This window comes from Nomascus leucogenys, chromosome 1a, assembly GCF_006542625.1.
Source record: "Nomascus leucogenys isolate Asia chromosome 1a, Asia_NLE_v1, whole genome shotgun sequence".
NCBI lineage: Eukaryota > Metazoa > Chordata > Mammalia > Primates > Hylobatidae > Nomascus > Nomascus leucogenys.
In genome coordinates, this window is record NC_044381.1 from 24,097,312 (window position 1) to 24,118,316 (window position 21,005).

Sequence of the window (21,005 nt, forward strand, 5' to 3'; positions counted from 1 at the left end):
GTATAATAGCTCCACTGTCATCAGAGACTCAGACTTCCTATGCTTTTTGCTATGCCATCATGGGGCATGATATGTTCCCATGGTATCATATACTTATACTCTAGTATGCTGGGCTACCATTCCTCATGTCTGTATTGTGGAAGAAAAGGAGAAGGAAGCAGGGAAGGGAAAGAAGTACTCTCTCAATTGAGACAGCCCCCTTTAAAAAGCTTTCCAAGGCCGGGTGTGGTGGCTCAGGCCTGTAATCCCAGCACTTTGGGAGGCCAAGGCTGGTGGATCCCAAGGTCAGGAGATCGAGACCATCCTGGCTAACACGATGAAACCCCGTCTCTAATACAAAAATACAAAAAAAAAAAAAGCGTGGTGGTGGGCCCCTGTAGTCCCAGCCACTCGGGAGGCAGAGGTAGGAGAATGGCATGAACCCAGGAGGCGGAGCTTGCAGTGAGCTGAGATCATGCCACTGCCCTCCAGCCTGGGCAACAGAGCGAGACTCTGTCTCAAAAACAAAAAACAAAACACAATACAAAACAAAAAAAGCCTTCCAAGAAGTCCTGCTCAATCTCAGCTATATATTATTGGCTCTCAGTTGAGGTGGAGGTGGAGAGTTGTAATCTTCTAGCTGGGCATATTACTATGCTTAATAAAACTGGTGAGAATGGCTACTGGGTGGGCAACTATAAGCCTCTACCACAGCAACAAAAATAAACTGATGTTAATGCATAAATCAAGATTTGCATCATGAGCTATGATTGGCCGGAATATTTGTGGGAAGGTGAAGTGAAAAAGCTAGAAGAACAAGAATTGGGGTTGGACAGTAGAATACCACAACTGAAGATTGCAGAAGTTGGGCAGCTTTGCAGAGGCTAACACTATTAGAAGGCCTAGGATATGCCTATGAGGTCTAAGAACCAAGTTGATCATGAACCTGAAAACTCTGTCCTGGAAAAGACCACTTCCTTTTGTTGGAATGTAGCCCAAAAAATCACAGGAAAGGCCCAGCTGAGAGCATCAGGTACCTCCCTTTTGTGATCACCTCTAATCTACAGTTACCATCTTCCATGTAGGGCCAGGCCTCTTAGACAGGTTAAGTTTCCCACCTATGAGCAGAGGGCTGCATGCGGTGATATTATTTAGGCAATGCATTTGGTAAAATATGAACTTTCAATTGTCCCATAAGAACTCAAAAAATGGTGGTGTACTATGTATCGTTTGCTATTTTAAGAAAAGAAAGTTGTCTTGCTTGCAATGTGCAGGCATTGCTAAACTTGTAATTATTATTTTTATGCTTATTTAGTAAAATGTGATCTAATTGCTTTCATTTTATGTAGTAAAAACATGTCCTCATCTCCGTCAGCCAAAGCATGGCCACATCAGCTGTTCTACAAGGGAAATGTTATATAAGACAACATGTTTGGTTGCCTGTGATGAAGGGTACAGACTAGAAGGCAGTGATAAGCTTACTTGTGAAGGAAACAGCCAGTGGGATGGGCCAGAACCCCGGTGTGTGGGTAAGTTTCTAGAAAGTGTAATGCCTTGAGTGATTCATTTCCTCTGCTCTGATTTCTCCAGTATTCTGTGAAGACCTAGAACTAAACACTAGCTGGTAATGAGTATAAATACACATCCATATGTACAGGTGCAGGTGTTATAGATACAAAAACAAATGTGTTGTCTTACTCCTCTCCACTAGTAAAGGAACTTCTACAATGAATTCTGTTTTCTAACTCACAGAAGTTTATACCTTCAAATGACCAGGACTTTTTTCTTGGTTTTAATTGAGGCCAATTTGGATGGATTTTTTTTAAAACGCAAATGACTCATAATACCCTTGCTTTGTTAAATGTGTTTTACATTTACCTTATTAATGGAAGGACAAAATTAGGAACCAGTGAATCTTAAAAATTGCTTTATTATTAAACAAGAACAAATAAAAATAACTGAACATTCAACTGAAAAGTTAGGAAAATAAAACAACTGCAAGGAAAATTGAAAGAAGGATATAACCAGAATTGTTTAAGTAAATGAAAAAGAACTATAAAGGGAGAAGGGATGCAGTAGAATGGTTAAGAAGCAAAGCTTTCAATAAAGTAATAAAATAGAATTTAAAATATAAGTAAGAACAATTCAAAAATAGAATTTTTCTGGCTGGCAAGGTGGCTCACACCTGTAATCTCAGCACTTTGGGAGGCTGAGGTGAACAAATCATGAGGTCAGAGCTGGAGACCAGCCTGGCCAACATGGTGAAACCGTGTCTCTACTAAAAATACAAAAAAATAGCTAGGTGTGGTGGCAGATGCCTGTAATCCCAGCTACTCAGGAGGCTGAGACAGGAGAATCTCTTGAACCCAGGAGGCAGAGGTTTCAGTGAGCCGAGATTGTGGCACTGCACTCTAGCCCCAGCGACAGTGCAAAACTCTGTCCAAAAAAAAAAAAAAAAAAATTCTAAGAAATTTCCATACCGTATAGTTTGGCCTAAATAATGGAAAGCCAGCCAATTCATATTCTTGAAGTATTATTATTTCATTGTCAACCTGACAATTATTACCAAAAAAGATAGAAAATTATAGACCAACCTTACGTTGGTCTGTAAAAGCTGTAAAAGCAAATATACTAGCAACCCACATTAAAAAAAGAATAGTCTGCCAAAACAAGTAGAGTTTATTCTAGGATTGCAGAAAGGAGTTAAAATTAAGTAATCTATCAGTATAATAAATTACTTCATTATAGCAAATTGGAAAAAAATTGTATGGTTGCTTAGTAGAAGATAAACATTCATTATCATTTAAAACACATTTTCAGTAAAATGTTTTAAAACTCATATTGATATAACTCACTTAATAAAAAATGTCAATCTGAAATCTGCAGCCACTTATGGAGAAACAATATAGACAGTCTTATCAAATTTGGCAAAAGAAAAATATGCTCACATTGTTTAGTACTATTCCCTAAGCTTTAGCTCTTGTAAGAAATTATGAGATTAGACATATTGGGATTGAAAATCATCATCATTTGTAGACTACAAGCCTGCCCCCTCCCCCACAAAATAGAATGAATCTACTAATCAACGAGAGCTCATTAAAGTCATAAGAATAGCAAATATATCTGCCAGCAGAGATTAGAAAAAATAAACAAAAACAAACAGCTTTTCTATATGCAATGATAAACAGAACATATGGTAAAATATGACATTCAAAAGATCTATGGAAAATATAAAATATGTCAGAATAACCTTAAATAGAAATGTGTGGAACCTGTATTAAGCAAACCAGAAAAATGTTACCGAGAGATGAAAATAACATTTTAATATTTATATAAAATGTTTTCAAAATGTTAAATTCTTTCCAAATTATGTATTTATATATAAATTATTTATATTAATTGTATATATTATGTTACCACAAAATTTATTATGTATTATAATTTTATAATTTATGTATGTATATTAATTATATTAATATATAGTACATATATTTATGTTAAGTTCTTTCCAAATTAACATAAGGAAAGAACTTAACACATCACATATATATCCATTACATATATATGTAATACACTGAATGCAAACTCATTCAATAGCTCAAAAGGGATTTTCTTTTTTGCCCTTCTTTTGGAATTAGGGAGTGATTCTAGGGTTCATATAGAAAAATATTGTAATGAAAAATTACTAAAATCAGTTTGAAAAGGAAGAGCAATAGGAATAGTAAATAGAAAGTAGCTCTATCAGGTTTTCAAATCTTTTTTAATCTGTAAAGATTAAGAATATGCAAGGTTTGCCATACAGATCACAATTAAGGAAGTATCACAGGTCAGTTGAGGGAAAAAAAAATTATTTAACTGATCATAGGGGAGAATTGACTAGCTCCTTGTGAAAAACGAAACAAAATAAAGTTTCCTGTGTGTTTTCAATTCACACTGAACACAGAAATAAATTCTTCATAGATTTTAAAGATAAGATAAAAGATAAAACCATTACAACCTAGAAGAGAATATATTTAACATATGTAAGTGAATGCTAACCAATCTCAGAACTTACTAAGCATAAAAGCAATGGAAATACTTCAAAAAGAAAAACACTCAGTAGATTAGACTATATAAAAGTTAAAAACACGCTCACCGAAAGTACCATAAGCAAACAATAAAAAAAGAATAAAATTTTCAACAACTTTGACAGCCAAAAGGATAATTTTCTTACTTTATATAGGCCCAGCCCTAAATAAAGGATACTGAGTCCCACATTGTCATTATCTTCGAACCACAAATTTGGCTTTGATTTTCCTGTTGATCAAAGTAGACTAGGAGGTCTGGGCAGGCATGCAGTTCACACTGTGCAGAAATAAGGAGACAAACCATTTCTTGGAAAAAATAAATGGCTTTTGCTGGCACAGTTTGGAAAGAAATTATTTCATGGAGGAAGTATGATAGTGGAGTGTTTAGTGGCACACAGATTTTGCCACTTACTTGCATGGTGACCTTAGGAAAGTTACTAGTGTGCTCAGTTTTCATTTGTAAGTTGGAATACTTCTTACACCATATGATTAAATAATACATGCAAAGTGCTTAGAATAATGCCTGGCACATAGTAGGTACTGAATAAATGTTAGCTATTTATTCAGCTATTCCAATAACATGGAAAATACAGACTAAAGATGTGAGTAATGCTGCCAGTAGATTCTCTACTACAAAAAACAAACGTGCCTATGGGTGTGTGCACACGCTGCCCCCCTCACATACACTCCCTGTATTAAGTCCTAGCCTTGATTTTCCATTCCATCTGCATTCTGCCTAATTCGTCTGCTATTCTTTTTCTGTGCTAAATATAGCATTCAAGGTCAAGGCCCTAAATATAACATAGTGATTTTAGGAAGGCTATTAGAAACTTTTCTCATTGTATGCTTGCTTAAAAATAGCACCAAAAAGCTCATAAAATAGAGATTGCTGAATGTATCATTTAATCCATGAAATATGGAATTCGATTTATGACTTTCTACTTCTAAGCCATAAAATAATATTCTGCAAACTAAATGAATGTGCTCCAAGCAAATGATAAAAGTCACAATCAGTGTTAATTAAAATATCAGAAGTTTTTGAAAGTTTTGATGCACTGGCAAAAATAGCAAAAGATAACTAAAGAGGTATAGGTTAGCATTATTTACAATACATTATACATTCAATGTCATATATAGTTATCATTTAGCAATTTATGTAAATCCTAAGGCAGCATAATTGTATTTTTCTTGAGTAAAAAGATTCCATGGCATTTCCAATTTGTGGGAACACGAATAACATTCTGTCTGTTTCCCTACCATAGAGCGCCACTGTTCCACCTTTCAGACACCCAAAGATGTCATCATATCCCCCCACAACTGTGGCAAGCAGCCAGCCAAATTTGGGACTATCTGCTATGTAAGTTGCCGCCAAGGGTTCATTTTATCTGGAGTCAAAGAAATGCTGAGATGTACCACTTCTGGAAAATGGAATGTCGGAGTTCAGGCAGCTGTGTGTAAAGGTAGGTCTCTACACTAGTCAGGTTAAAAATCAAATTTTTTAATAATGCCATATGGGTGCAGTGTAGGACAATCCTTCTTTGCACCTTTTGCTGCAAACCCGTGATAATATGGTAGGTGCTACCCCGATATCCTCTGTGAGGATTTCTGGTTCAAAGTGGTGGATTTACAAAATCTGATTACAAAATGCCAGACAATGACAGAAGAAATACACAAATAAGGAAAATAGTAGAGCTGAAAATCAGGTAAGTTTTCCATAAGACTAAAATCTTTAGGGAAGTCTTGGTCTATATAAAGCAGATGAGACTGAATTGATTTTCAAAAAGAAGCTATCAGCACTTTGAAACCTGGTATCATATTCCATTCACAAGAGGACGTTGCCATTTTCTCTGCAACAAGAGCAGACCACTATGAAAAAGGAGTTATTGAAAACAAAAAAGAGTTCTTAGAAGTAAAAAATGTCCTAACTATCTCTAAGAGAAGGACAAGGGCAGATGAATGGAACGAATGCTGTTGAAAACTGTATTAGTAATTTAAAAGACCAAACTGAGAGTTTCCTCACGATGGAGAACTGAATGAGTAAACAAAGAAAGTGCTTGAATTTCCCAGCTGATCAAACCAAAAAGATGGCAGTTGAGGGTTGCCAGTGACAGAAGGAAAAACCCCAATGTCCATTTAATAAGGAGTTCCAGAAGGAGAGAGGAGAGGAGATGGAGAAGAATTTTTCTACCAAGAGAAGAAAATTTCTCTGAGCTAGAGAATGGCTTAATCCTTTAGACCACAAATAGCATACTTTGACTACTCCTAGTGAAATTTCCGAGTTGCAGAGTTAATGGAAAAATCTTAAATAACTTTTCATGGAGAAAGAAAGAAATTGCACAAAAGAAACAAGAATTAGACTCACATTACATATCTCATTTACAACTTTAAATGCCACAAGGAAATGTAGCAATGTGTACAGGATATGGAGAGCAAATAAATATAAACTTTAGATTCCAGGTCCAGTCAAGCTATTGTTTAAGCATGAATGAAAAATCAAATACTTTTAAAAAATTTTTTTCAGAATTAATATGCTACTATGTATTCCTGTGGGAGAAAGTTGTCCAAGTATAAGCCCCTTTGAGAAAAAGAAAATATAAATTGAATAAAATTTTGAAGAAACAAGAAGACATGAGATACAATGAAATCAATTCAGATATATTCAGCTAGAAGTTATAGAAGACCTAATTTAACATAAAATAAAAGATGTATTTTATCATGTAACAAAAACTTAAGCACTACCATAACTGGTGTGCATCTGTGTAATGATAGCACGTCTAATTCAGCACCATAGTATAAAGTAAAAAATATCATTGGCTTTAATTTGTTGTTTGCTTTGGCAGTACATTTCAGTTTCTGCTAGTTAATTCTACTTGACAGCCTCATTTTCAAGTGTAGTTTCTTCCTGTCACAGTTAACATTCATTTTTTAATTTATTTCATTCAAAAAATATTTCTCAAGCTCCTATTATATGCCAGGTACCATATAAGACAGTGGGGCAAGACATCCTGACCTTCAAATTAACTTAAATTCTATTGGGGGAGAAAATTCAATTTCAAAATAGCTTGTTGAGCTTTATGGTTGGGAAGTCCAGAGGGCTATGGGAACTTGTGGAGTGGGGACCTCAAATGGGCCTGGAGAATCAGCAAGAGCTTCCTGAGGAGCTGTGTCTAAGCTGAGAGTTCAACAGCAAGCACTAGACATCCAGGTAAAGGGAGAAGAGGGCACTAATTCAGGCAAATAAAAGAACATAGGCAAGGGCCCAGGTAAAAGAAAGGCGATGGCCTGACAGTAACAATGTGGAGAGTGAATCCTGTAGGAGAGAAGGAAGAAACGAGGCTAAGAGGTCAATAGGTACCAGCTCAGGATTGGGCTCGTAAACCATGCTGAGATAAATGATCAGGAAAGCAGGTGCAGATTCCAAACAATCAGTAACTGGGATGTACAAATGTGTCACAATGTATTAATATAACTAGATTTGTACCTCTTCCTTAAATGATCTAGGACCACATATCAGTGTATTAATCTACTTGTGTATTTTCTGAGTTAGACGTGGAGGCTCCTCAAATCAACTGTCCTAAGGACATAGAGGCTAAGACTCTGGAACAGCAAGATTCTGCCAATGTTACCTGGCAGATTCCAACAGCTAAAGACAACTCAGGTGAAAAGGTAAGGTTTGCGCAATTATGTGCATCCTTTTTCAAATGAATTCTAAATATACTGCAGATATGTGTGTTGAAGACTTACTAATATGCTCATGATAATACTTGTATTAGGGTTCTCTAGAGGGACAGAACTAATAGGATAGATGTATATATGAAAGGGAGTTTATTAAGGACTATTGACTCACACCATCACAAGGTGAAGTTCCACAATAGGCCATCTGCAAGCTGAGGAGCAAGGAAGCCAGTCCAAGTCCCAAAACCTCAAAAGTGGGGAAGCCGATAGTGCAGCCTTCAGTTAGTGGCCAAAGGCCCAAGAACTCCTGGCAAACCACTGATATAAGTACAAGAGTCCAAAAGCTGAAGAACTTGGAGTCTGATGTTCAAGGGCAGGAAGCAGCCAGCACGGGAGAAAGATGGCTGGAAGACTCAGCAGGTCTGCTCTTCTCACCTTCCTCTGCGTGCCTTATTCTAGCCAAGCTGGCAGCTGATTAGATGGTGCCCACCCAGACTGAGGGTGGGTCTGCCTCTCCCAGTCCTCCTCAAATGTTAATCTTGGGCAACATCCTCACAGACACACCCGGAACAATACTTCATATCCTTCAAGCCAATCAAATTGATGCTCAATATTAACCATCACAATACTCCTTGTGTATAAACTCTACTCATAAATGTGAATGCTGCATCTGATAGAATAATGATCAATTTTGAATTTTTAATTAGAAATCTCAGATAAAATCCTCAAAACCAGAAACTTTTCATTCTATCGATTTGTTGTATTATTGTAGCCACTAAGATTACTTGACTAAGAATTCTTTGCCCTTTACTAGGTTCTGAGGATCTTTTAAGAAAAGAAAAGATGGGGATTCAATCCTAATTCCTATTTATGAACGTATCTTTTAAAATATGGGCCCAAAATGATTGTGTATTTTTCAGTCAGAAAGAGATAGCATTGGTGTTTCTTCTTCAAGCTTGTCTAAATCCGGCATTATTCAGAACACAATTTTTTAATTTTCTTTGTATAGTAGCTTGAAATAATCATCCATCAGATGTTAGAAAAATAGTTCATTTAGGAATTTTACTTCCTCTTATATGTACATGGTTAGTATTCATATACATTAAGATGCACTTAAATATTATGTTATTTCTACACTTACCTGTAAATATATATAAGTTGTACCAATCAGGATACATTGGGGGTGGGGGGATGTAGAGCGCAACATGGAAAAAATAGCTGTTCCGATCATTGTGTTGAATATACTTACAATCAAGATAGCTTTTAAATCTGATTTGAAAAGGGCAAATGTGATTTCTAGGGCTGAATGCACTTTAGGTGATTTGTGTGTTGAGCAGTCTCTCATGTGTGATATTTCCACCACATCTTTTTCTTTTCACTCTGACCCTCCTGCCTTCCCCTTATAAGGACCCTTGAGATTACACTGGGCCCATCTGGATAACTCAGGAGAATCTCCTAATTTTAATTTAGTCATTCTGCTAAGTCCCTTTTACCATGTAAGGTAACGTATTCACAGATTCCAGGGATTAGAACATGGATGATCTTTGTGGGGCCGTTATTCAGCCTACCACATGGGGGAAGAACTTGAATGTGCTTAAAAGAATAAAAATAGAAATGGAGAGAACCAATTGAGATGGAGAAGTTGAATATACAAGGAAAAGAGGGGGCAATTCATTGTGAATGGCTTCTGTTCAGAAAGTGATCAGACCTGAAGTGTAACTAAAGGGAATTAGTAAGAGAGTTTTGAAGTTTTAGGAGAATTGAGAAGTTTTGAAAAACTCATTCTGAGGAGGAGAGTGAACAGACCAGAGAAATATACTAGGATTATTTGGCTACAGATGGGGGTCCATTAGAGTTTTGTGATCATAAACTTATAGAGAGATTAATCTGCACTACTGTGTGAATTTCTCCAAAATTGATGTGATTCTCTAGCACAGGCATGAAAAAAGTAAATAATTGGGTTTCTTTATAATGTAGAGTTTTGAAAGAAAAAAAAAGACAGAGAAACAAGGCAGTTTAGACAATTGGGGGAAAAAAACCCACTACATTTATTGTAATAATAGAACATGAACTCAAAGCAGGGTAAGAAAGAATAAAACGAAACAACTCATGATGTTGTCATGAACTTCCTTGTACTAAGTCTTTGTCTTTTGTCTCTGATTATTCCCTCAGAAAATTTCCAAAAAGAGAAATTTCTTGGTAGAAAAGTAGGATGCTAAATTATATGTACAGTGCAATCAAAACTGTAATTGTGTAACTGATATTGAACAGTCTGAACTAGGAAAGGCACCAGTAGAAAATAACCATTATTCTACAGTCACAAGCTTTGGTTACTCTAGGGTATACCAATAGTTCTTTCCATAATTAAAAACCACTTTCAAGGATTAAAAAGAACAGTCTTGCTGTCTAAATAAAAGCTTGAATCTTGTATCCACTTCAAAGCTTTTTCCTCTTGTGGCTCAGAGGAGGCCTGACTGACTTGAGGAAAGAGGACCAGTTGATGCTCTTTTCCTCCTTCTATACCTCCCTATCTCTGTTTCTGGCCTCTCTAGGGTCAGGGCTGGTGGGATAAACAGAAAAATGGCTACCTCAAAGATATCCTTGTCCTAATCCCTAGAACCCACAAATACGTTCCCTTACATAGCAAAGGAACTTTGTAGATGTGATGAAAGTAAGGACTGTGAGATGGGAGGATTAGCGTGGATTATCCAGGTGAATCCAACTTAATCACATGAGTCCTTAAAAGAGAAGTACCTTTCCCAGCTGTGGTTACAGAGTGTTGCAGTAACAGAAGGATTTGAGAGATGTGCAGAGAGAAGGACTCAATCTGCCATCAGTGGCTTTGAAGCTAGAGGAGGAGGACCATGCAGGCAGCCTCTAAAAGCTAGAAGAGGCAAGGAAACAGATTCTCCCTCAGAGCCTCCAGAAAGCAACTCAGCCCTACTAACACTTTCATTTCAACCCTGTAAGACCCATCAGTGTCTCTAACCTATAAGACCACAAGATAATACATTTTTGTTGTTTTTGTTTGTTTTTTGCTTTTCGTTTGTTTGTTTGAGACAGAATCTTGCTCTGTCTCCAGGCTGGAGTGCAGTGGTGTAATCTCAGCTCACTGCAGCCTCCACCTCCCAGGTTCAAGCAATTCTCCTACCTCAGCCTCCCAAGTAGCTGGGATTACAGGCAAATGCCACCATGCCAAGCTATTTTTTTTATTTTTAGTAGAGATGGGTTTTCACCATGTTGGCCAGCCTGGTCTCGAACTCCTGACCCAGTGATCTCCTGCCTTGGCCTCCCAAGGTGCTGGGATTACAGGCATAAGCCACTGTGCCTGGCCCATTTTTGTTGTTTTAAGCTGCCACATTTTTAGGAATTTGCTGTGGAAACAATAGGAAATGAACACAGCTGGGAAAGGAGTATTTTTGAGCAACGGTTCAAAAGTCTTTCATTTGTTTAAGGCTGTGTGGCCCTCTCTCTATTGCTGATGTACTCTGAGAAGCGAAAAACAAAAAAAATTGTCTGTCTTGTGCTGTCCATGTGCAGATTCTGCAGGAGGACCTGTAGGAGCACCACCCCCTCCCCAACCCCTTACAATTCACTGCCATGAAGGTGCATTCTGGCAGGACCTCTTCTGCCCTTCCCCTTAGCTTCAGGCCCTGTCATACATCCCACAACCTCTCAAAACCCCTACAGTAGAGTGTAGGGCAGAACAACTCAAATACTGCCATCTCCCCTTTCAGCCTATGTGTCTTCACCATGCCAAAAACTGGGAGTGCAGGCTGACCCATTTTCAGAACAGCCTTCCTCCCAGTCTGTCCATATTGCTCAAATAAGACTCCTGCCTTCAACATTCACCAGGAGAGATGCAGCCACCTGTCTACATTCATATATGCCCCTAAACTCCCAGGCATGGGTGTCAGTCTCACCTAGCACTCCTCACATTGGGGTGAATCTATGGGTTTCTACTGCCCAGCAAGCATCCAGCCTGGGAATGGGATGCTGGTCTCCCTTTTCTGTAGGCACCCGCTGCCCCCTGCCAATGTTCTATGAGTGGTTGTCTGAAGCCCAGCCACTTGGTTTAAGGCAGTATTCCTCCCCATTCCTTGCCCCATGGAGAAGACAGGGGAAATGTCCCAACACTCTACCCAAGTGAATTCTCCTATTTCACATATATATGAAATACATATATCCAGCCACTGCTGTGTCAGCCTCCTGGCAATTTTTCCATTCTTAGGAGCTCTCTTTAGAATATGCGATTACTTAACCTTTATACTCTTCAGCTTTGTGACTGTAGCTACAATTATATATGGAAGGAATATAGTCTTTTTAATAAAGTTTTAAAAACATGCATGAGCCTTTCATTACCCGATTATCTGTGGCAAAAAAATAAGAGTATCTATTGCATTTCACCCAAGTAAAATGAGTAAATTATCAGTTTAACTTTTCAGCCACTTATAGTTTGTTGATATAATCTAGGATTCTTACTCTAATTTATTATAGATTAATTAATATAGTTTTTTTACATTATGTATATTTCCTTCAAAAATCTTTGATAACACTTGAATCTTAACAACCACAATTTTTCACACTGAGTATGTGTTTACATAGTTTTGGTGTTTGCTGACAGTTCACACCATGACTTTTCTCTCTTATGAAGGATTTGTTGGGATACATCTCATTCAGAAAAAGTATATACAGGTGGTATATTTATTAAGCCTTTGCATGTACAAGAACGTCTTTTATTTCCAGACTAGCATTTAATGACTAAGAGAAATAATATAGGCTGATTATTATCTTTTTTTAGATAATCTGCTTTTTTTTCTTCCTGAATGCTGTGGGAATTTTTTATTGTACATTAAGTTACCTGGGATTTGTTTAAGTGATGATTATTCTTTATCAACTTTGGTACATCAAGAGTCCTTTTTATGTACAGTCATAACTTTCTTCAAATCAAAGTTGTCTTCTATATTTTAGAACATTTTTCCTATTCCATTCATTCTGTTTTATTTTAGGAACACTGATGATTCGTAAGTTATATCTCTAATTTTTTGTTCTGTATGTCTATTATATATTCCATGATTTGTACTCTAAGTTTTCCTCTGTGTCCTGAATGAGACTTTTAAACTTACTCTTTGTATCCCTGATTTAATTTCCTGGAGCAAAATAACTATTTGACTACCAAGATACAGATAAATTCACACACACACACACACACACACACACACACACACACACACCATTCTATAAAATATGTAATGCTATATATAGTAATAGGTTACTAAAATAGGTTAAAAAGGGATTCTACTTACAATGCAAGATAAAATGTAAAATATTTAGGTTTCTATTTAAAAAGAAGGGTAAATGGCACCTTAAAGGAAAATATAAAACATTGGCAGGTGAAATAATGAAATCAAATGGAAATACATGCCGTATTTGTAGATTAAAAAACAAAATGTTTCATTCTAGTTTTTCTGAAAGAAAAAAAAGCAAAATATTTATAGAATAAATGTATTTCAAAGGTACTGTTAATATATTTTTGAGCATGAAAAGTGATTCTGTAATGGAAAGTAGAAGAATACCTAGATTAAAGTATTGAAGAGAATAATAAGAAACAACTGGGTCTATCGGAAATCAAAATATTTAATAAAATAAAAATAAACAGAATATGCAGTACTATTTCATAATAGATGGATTTTAAAATATCATAAAGGGGAATCGGTGAGTGGTTTTTAAGATGTAAAGTTATACTCTCAAATCATACCACACAGAAAATATATTTCCAAATTATGGTTTAAATCATTAAAAAAAACTACCATCAAATATATTTGGATACTTATCAAATCATTTCATGAATAGCTTTCTAATCTTATTTGAAATATTTTTAAAACTACAATGAAAAGGTAATTTATCAATTTTCAATGGATGAAGAAAATAAACATCCAATTCAAGAAGTAAAAAATATAATACATGCAAACTTGAGAATTTAATCTTAGCATATGGCATTAAGAAACAGTTCATTAAAACAATGACCTGGTGCCAGATTTTTGACTTACCAAAAATTGATGATATTTAATATAGATCAGAAAATGTGGTTGACAGTGAGAATATGAATTGTTACCATGCATTTGGAAATAAGTTTTATATTATCTACTAATAAAATGCTAATGGTTGGGTTTAATAATTCTGTTCATGGAACTCTATTACAAGGGAATAATAAATAAGCAAAATAAGCCAAGCACAGAAAGACAAATATCTCAGGTGAGAGCTAAAAAAAAAAGTGGATCTCATTAAGATAGAGAGTAGACTGGTTGTTATCAGAGGCCATGAAAGGTGGGGGAGGGAGAGGTAAGAAAAGAGAATTAATGGGTAGGAATATATGTTTTGATAGAAGTCATAAGACCTTGTCTTACATAGATCAGTAGGGTGACCATAGTTTACAATAATCGATCGTATTTTCCAAAATAGCTAGAAGAGAAGAATTTTAAAGGTTCCAGCGTAAAGAAAAGATAAATGTTTAAGGTGATGGATATCTGAGGTACACTGATTTGATCTTTATAAATTATATGAATGTGTGAAATTATTACATGTACCTTGAAACTATGTACAGCTATTATGCATCAATAAAGAAAAGAAGAAGAAAAAATATGTTTAAATTGTCTGTTCAAAACTGTTTACAATGGAAATGTTTGGGTCAAACTAATGTCCTTCAACAGGTTTTTCTTACATTATATTTATTCTACAGAACATTATGGAAACATTTAAGAGTCATCTTAAGTTTTAAAGACTACATAAGAGCATAAAAGATGTTTTAAGGTATTATGTTTAAAAAACAAGGAGTAACATTTCGTATGTGTGCCAATTATGTAAATAGAATAATCTGGAATGAAATATGCTGGAAAGCTGTGCCTTTTTCCTTTCCTCTATGTGAAATATTGTATCATTGTTAACATTACTAATAATATATAAATCAGAAAAGAATAAACGCACATTTGACATTAACTTTCAAAATATTTTTGTATCTCCAAAAGGTGTCAATCCACGTTCATCCAGCTTTCACCCCACCTTACCTTTTCCCAATTGGGGATGTTGCTATTGTATACACGGCAACTGACCTATCCGGCAACCAGGCCAGCTGCATTTTCCATATCAAGGTTATTGGTAAGTGATATAGTTTGGTTGTTTCCCCATCCAAATGTCATCTTGAATTGTGGCTCCCATAATTCCCATGTGTCATGGGAAGGACCCAGTGGGAGGTAATTGAATCATAGAGGTGGGTCTTTCCCATGCTGTCCTCATGATAGTGAATAAGTCTCACAAGATCTGATGGTTTTATAAGGGGGAGTTCCCCTGCATGTGCTCTCTTGCCTGCCACCATGTAAGACGTGGCTTTGCTCCTTCTTTGCTTTCTGCCATGATTGTGAGGCCTCCCCAGCCATGTGGAACTGTGAGTCCATTAAACCTCTTTCCTTTATAAATTACTCAGTCTTGGGAATGTCTTTATTAGCAGCATGAGAACAGACTAATACAGTAAGTCTTCATTGAATCATTTGGGCTGGTTTGTGAAAGCAATCCAGAACCCCAGAGACCACTTCTCCTTTATGATCAACAGCTCCCTTGTCACTGATTCTTCCAACTGGCATTGAAACTTGCTCAAAGCACTCCCTGTTTGAAACCTACATACCCTTTAACTGTCACCACTTCTCTTTGATTCTTCCCATATGAGCCCACATGAAAGTTCCCAATGCTTGCCATGTCTTTCTGCTTAATTGCCATTTATTCTGAGTCACCCAAATCTGGCTTCTATCCCCTTCACTCATATAAACTACTGTCATCAAAGTCACCAATGATCTCTGGTGTTACTCTGCACACTTTCTGGTCCTAATTTTACATAATCTTTCCTCATATTTTACATTGATTTAATTTTTTTCAGAGACAGGGTCTCACTGTGTCCTCCAGACTGGAGTGAATGCTGTACCACAATCATAGCTCACTGCAGCCTCAAATTCCTAGGTTCAAGCAATCCTCCTGCCTTAGCCTTCCAAATAGCTGGGACTACAGGCATGTGCCACCACACCCAGCTAATTTCTTTTTTTTTTTTTTTTTTTTTTTTTTTTTTTTTTTTGTAGAGATGAGGTCTCACTGTGTTCCCAGACTGGTCTCAAACACCTGGCCTCAAGTGATCCTCTCACCTTGGCCTCCCAAAATGCTGGGATTATAGGTGTGAGCCACCACACCCAGTTACATTTTACATTATTAACCACACACTTCTTACCAAAACTTTTTCCTTCCCTTAGCTTCTTTGATGTTAGTCTTTCCCGTCTTTTTTTTTTCCTCCATTAGTTTTACCTAACCTTCTTTATCTCTTTTGTAGGCTTCTCTTCCTCAGGCTAATTCTCAAATGTTGATCATCTCTAGAGTTTCAGCCCTGGCCTTCTCTTTCTCTTTCTGTAGTTTTCCTGAGTGATCTTGTTAACTGACAACTCCCATATTCCTATTTCCTGTACGAATCTCTTTTCTGGAATCCAAACTGGACTCTGAAAGCCTCCCGGACTTTCCCCATGTTAATGTCTCACAGGCATTTCAAACTCACCCAAATCTAAATTATTTCCCAGCTCAGAAAAGGACATAACCAACCACCTAGCTACCAAGAGAAAACATTGGAATCATGCTTGACTCCTTGCCCTCTCACCAATATCCAAGAAGGTATCAGGTGCTGTTGGTTTCACCTACTTGATATCTCTGAAGTTTGTCCCATTCTCTCCATCCTCAGAACCACCACTGCAGATCAGTCCTTTGAAATCTTTTGAGGCAGGTTTACTGTATCATCTCTCAACTGGTCTTCTGCTCATTACCAAAACAAAATACATGGAGAGGTTGGCTACATAGCAATCTGTAGTGGACAAGAGCATGGGCTGTGAACCCAAGCTGCTTGGGTTCAGGTTCATCTCTACCACTTAAAGTCAAGGGGACCAGTTGCTGCTCTATACCTCAATTTCTTTATCCAAAAATAAAAGTAATGAATGTATTACCTCGTTGTGAGATTTTTAATTTGTGATAATATATAAACCACTTGATCTAGTGCCTGCCATACTTTAAGCTCTGTGTGAAAGCTAGATGACAACATACTGACATTTTGCAACATTTATCTCAGGTCTATTTTTCTTATGTTTATTTTAAAATTCACTCTGTTAAATTCATTTTGTTTTAAAAATGTTACATAACTTATTGAAATAACTAACATATATTAAACTGGTTCCTTACCCTATACATTACAGGTTTTGGTAAAAGTAGATGAAAGAAATCCAGTAAAAATCAGACTATTTCACAATGCTTCGTTTTTAAAAATTCCTTTTTCACTGTTGTTTTAAACATGAGCCTTACCATTTGCATGAAAAATATTTTGGATTCTCAAAAATCTGACACAGTCATTTTAGACTTGGAAATGTGGTTCAAGAGTTTGCCAAGTTTTAATTTTTCATAATGAAGAGTCAGCGTAGTGAAATGTGAAATGTGTACTCGAGTGACTACTAGACTTTAACTGAATTCCCAAATTATAAAAGAGAGATGGCCAGGCATGGTGACTCACCCTGTAATACTAGCACTTTGGGAGGCCGAGGCAGGTGGATCACCTGAGATGGAGAGTTCCAGACCAGCCTGACCAATGTGGAGAAACCCCATCTCTACTAAAAATACAAAATTAGCCAGGTGTGGTGGCACATGCCTGTAATCCCAGCTACTCAGGAGACTGAGGCAGGAGAATTGCTTAAAGCTAGGAGGCAGAGGTTGTGGTGAGCTGAGATCGCACCATTGCAATCCAGCCTGGGCAACAAGAGCAAAACTCCGTCTCAAAAAGAGAGAGAGAGAGAGAAGGTCCAGGCGTGGTGGCTCACACCTGTAATCCCAGCACATTGGGAGGCCGAGGCAGATGAATCACCTGAGGTCAGGAGCTCGAGACCAGCCTGGCCAACATATTAAAACCCTGTCTCTACTAAAAATACAAAAATTAGCTGGGTGTGGTGGCGCATGCCTGTATTCTCAGCTATTCAGGAGAATGAAGCAGGAGAATTGCTTTAACGCGGGAGACGGAGGTTGCAGTAAGCCGAGGTCATGCCACTGCACTCCAGCCTGGGCGACAGAGAGAGACTCCATCTTTAAAAAAAAAAAAAAAAAATGAGAGAGAGAGAAAGAGAAAGACAAGGAAGGAGAAGGAAGATGAAGCAGGGGAAGAGGGAAGCAGAAGCAGAGAGGGATGTAGGGAGTGAGAGAGACAGAAAGAGACAGAGAGACAGAGAGAGAAAGAAAATACACCAAAGCTTACATTTTTCTTATTTTCTTCAGCGTGTTGGTGTCACCCTGATAAATGAGAGTCAAGCCAGGAATGCTTCTCCTTGGCTGCCACAGAGTGCTGTCTCACTTGCTTTGAAGTAGGCTGTCCCTCTCCTTTGGACATAGTCCATCTGCTGGCACCTCCAATTCTTTTGACAGTAATTGACTGAGCCTTACTGCCCTCTTGCACCTGTGATTTAACTTGAAACTGTCTGAATAAAATCAGATACGCCCAGAAAATCTTTGAATATTCAATTGTCGTTTCTTTTGGCAAAATAGTAAATACTGCTGGATTTGTAAATTTAGCTATGAATTGATTTGATTCAGCATTCTCAAAGTACGCTGACCTGCTATGAGCATTGCTTTATCCTTTATTCGGCAACTTGTTTTCAGCACCTGTTATAGGCCAGATGCTGTGCTATCTAGTGGAGATCTAAACATGAACAAAAGAGACTGCATCACTGGTCTACAGAGTTTACAGTGTAGTAAAGTAATAAACCTAAGGTCTGCACTAATGAAATAACAAACATGAGGAAAAGACAAAAATTGAACATATGTTCGTGAGACTTAGCTTAAAATGGGAATCCATATATTCTCACAGGTGCAGTTCAGTTAATTTCAGAGTATGTATTTGCATATATCTTGGATAGGAATACTTGGTCTTAATGCTTGTGGCTACAATTTAATAGCTTACTGACCTCAAGCAAGTTTCTTAAGTTTGCCTCGTCTAATATTCCTCACCTACAAAATTAGAAAAATAATGTTTTTGCTATCTCCCTCAAACCTCAAAGGCATGTAATAAGAACACTTCAGATGTATAAAATGTATAATTAATTAAAATTACTTCCTATACACCCTCTTTTTAATTTAATTTTAAGTTCCAGGATACAAGTGCAGGATGTGCAAATTTGTTACATAGGTAAATGTGTGCCGTGTTGGTTTGCCGCACCTATCAACCCATCACCTAGGTATGGAGCCCTGCATGCATTAGCTGTTTATCCTGATGCTCCCCTTCTCCCCCAACCCCTGAAAGGCCACAGTGTGTGTTGTTCCCCTCCCTGTTTCCATGTGTTCTCATTGTTCAACTCCCACTTATAAGTGAGAACATACGGTGTTTGGTTTTCTTCCTGCGTTAGTTTGCTGAGGATAATGACTTCCAGCTCCATCCATGTTCCTGCAAAAGACCTGATCTTGTTCCTCTTTATGACTGCATAGTATTCCATGGTGTGTATGTACCACAATTTCTTTATCCAGTTTATCATTGGTGGGCATTTGGGTTGATTCCATGTCTTTACTATTGTGAATAATGCTGCAATGAACATATACGTGCATGTATCTTTGTAATAGAATGATTTATATTCCTTTGGGCATATACCCAGGAATGGGATTGCTGGGTCAAATGGTATTTCTGGTTCTAGGTCTTTGAGGAATCACCACATTGTCATCCACAATCGTTGAACTAATTTACATTCCCACCAACAGTGTAAAAGCAGTCCTATTTCTTCACAGCCTCGTTAGCATCTGTTGTTTCTTGACTTTTTAATAATCACCATTCTGACTGACGTGAGATGCTATCTCAATGTGGTTTTGATTTGCATTTCTCTAATGATCAGTGATATTGAGCTTTTTTTCATATGTTTGTTGGCTGCATAAATATCTTCTTTTGAAAAGTGTCTGTTCATGTCCTTTGCCCACTTTTTAATGTTTTTTTTCTTGTAAATTTAAGTTCCTTGTAGATTCTGGATATTAGACCTTTGTCAGATGGATAGATGGCAAAAATGTTCTCCCATTCTGTAGGTTGTCTGTTCACTCTGTTAATAGTTTCTTTTGCTGTGCAGAAGCTCTTTAGTTTAATTAGATCCCATTTGTCAATTTTTGCTTTTGTTGCAATTGCTTTTGATATTTTCGTCATAAAATCTTTGCCCATGCCTATGTCCTGAATGGTATTGCCTAGATTACATACCCACTTTATTGTTCTTTACTGACATCCTAAAAACTCCACCATGTTCAATCATGGCTTTGAAACCTGGCTCACTCACCCCACCTCACATCCATGCTTCAGCCAGAATTCCAGTGCTCAGCAACACAGACTCCCAGTGCTTTAACTTCTACTGTGGCTTTCATCCTCTCTCTCCTTTCCTCACTTCCAGGTTCCCACCCTTTAATTTGTCTTCATCTAAAATTTGTCAACCTTAGAAATCTTTAGCTCCAATGTTCCACCTCTGGACATAACCTCCTAGCCTCCCAGCAATAGCCCACGCACACTAACATCTTGCTTATTCTGCAACATGACTCAGATCTCTGGCCCATGGTCCTTCTATTTAGCCATCTATTAGCCCTTGTCTTGACCCTTCAGATAAGAGGAACATCATGGGAAGGACAGGTGTGGTCATTTCATTCCTTCAGCTTGTCTGGAATGGTTCTCTTCCCTTCCAGTTGGGTCAGCTCAACAACCGTGGACAGAACCCACAATTTAAATGGTCACCGCATCAGGAATTGCCTTTCATACACTTGTGCCCAAGGTGATTTTAGAAAGGTGGCATTTTTTTCTTCAACAGATGGGGGAAGTATAGCAAAAGCAGCTCTTTCCTTTGATGTTGGGGATCAGGGAAAAGATAGCAAAGGAGCCACAGGGTCAGCCTTGTTTCTTGCAAGCTCAAGGCTGTCTGCTAGCACAAGCCGACTTCAGTTCTGTTTTGAAAACCTCCTCATTGTTTGTGAATATCAGTTGTGACTTCTTTGTCTGATTTCACGTTCTTTAGATGTAGAACCACCTGTCATAGACTGGTGCAGATCTCCACCTCCCATCCAGGTCTCAGAGAAGGTGCATGCCGCAAGCTGGGATGAGCCTCAGTTCTCAGACAACTCAGGTGAGATGACAAGGACTTTGTCCTCAGCATAGTAGCACTGAATTCTTTTTTACTTTAGAAAGCTTTCTAATGGGATAAAGGAGAAAAAGCA

The 21,005-nt window shown here is 37.5% G+C and overlaps 1 protein-coding gene across 3 annotated transcripts in view; it reads left to right on the forward strand.

The window, feature by feature from the left end:
- The window catches only part of SVEP1 (sushi, von Willebrand factor type A, EGF and pentraxin domain containing 1), a 231,939-nt gene that overhangs the window by 88,159 nt on the left and 122,775 nt on the right, over positions 1-21,005 (forward strand). For all 3 annotated transcript variants that reach the window (XM_030822826.1, XM_030822920.1, XM_030822868.1), the window contains exons 6-10: positions 1,329-1,508; positions 5,309-5,506; positions 7,594-7,712; positions 14,747-14,876; positions 20,807-20,914. In XM_030822826.1, coding sequence (XP_030678686.1) covers positions 1,329-1,508; positions 5,309-5,506; positions 7,594-7,712; positions 14,747-14,876; positions 20,807-20,914 — 735 coding nt within the window. The remainder of the gene's footprint in view (positions 1-1,328; positions 1,509-5,308; positions 5,507-7,593; positions 7,713-14,746; positions 14,877-20,806; positions 20,915-21,005) is intronic.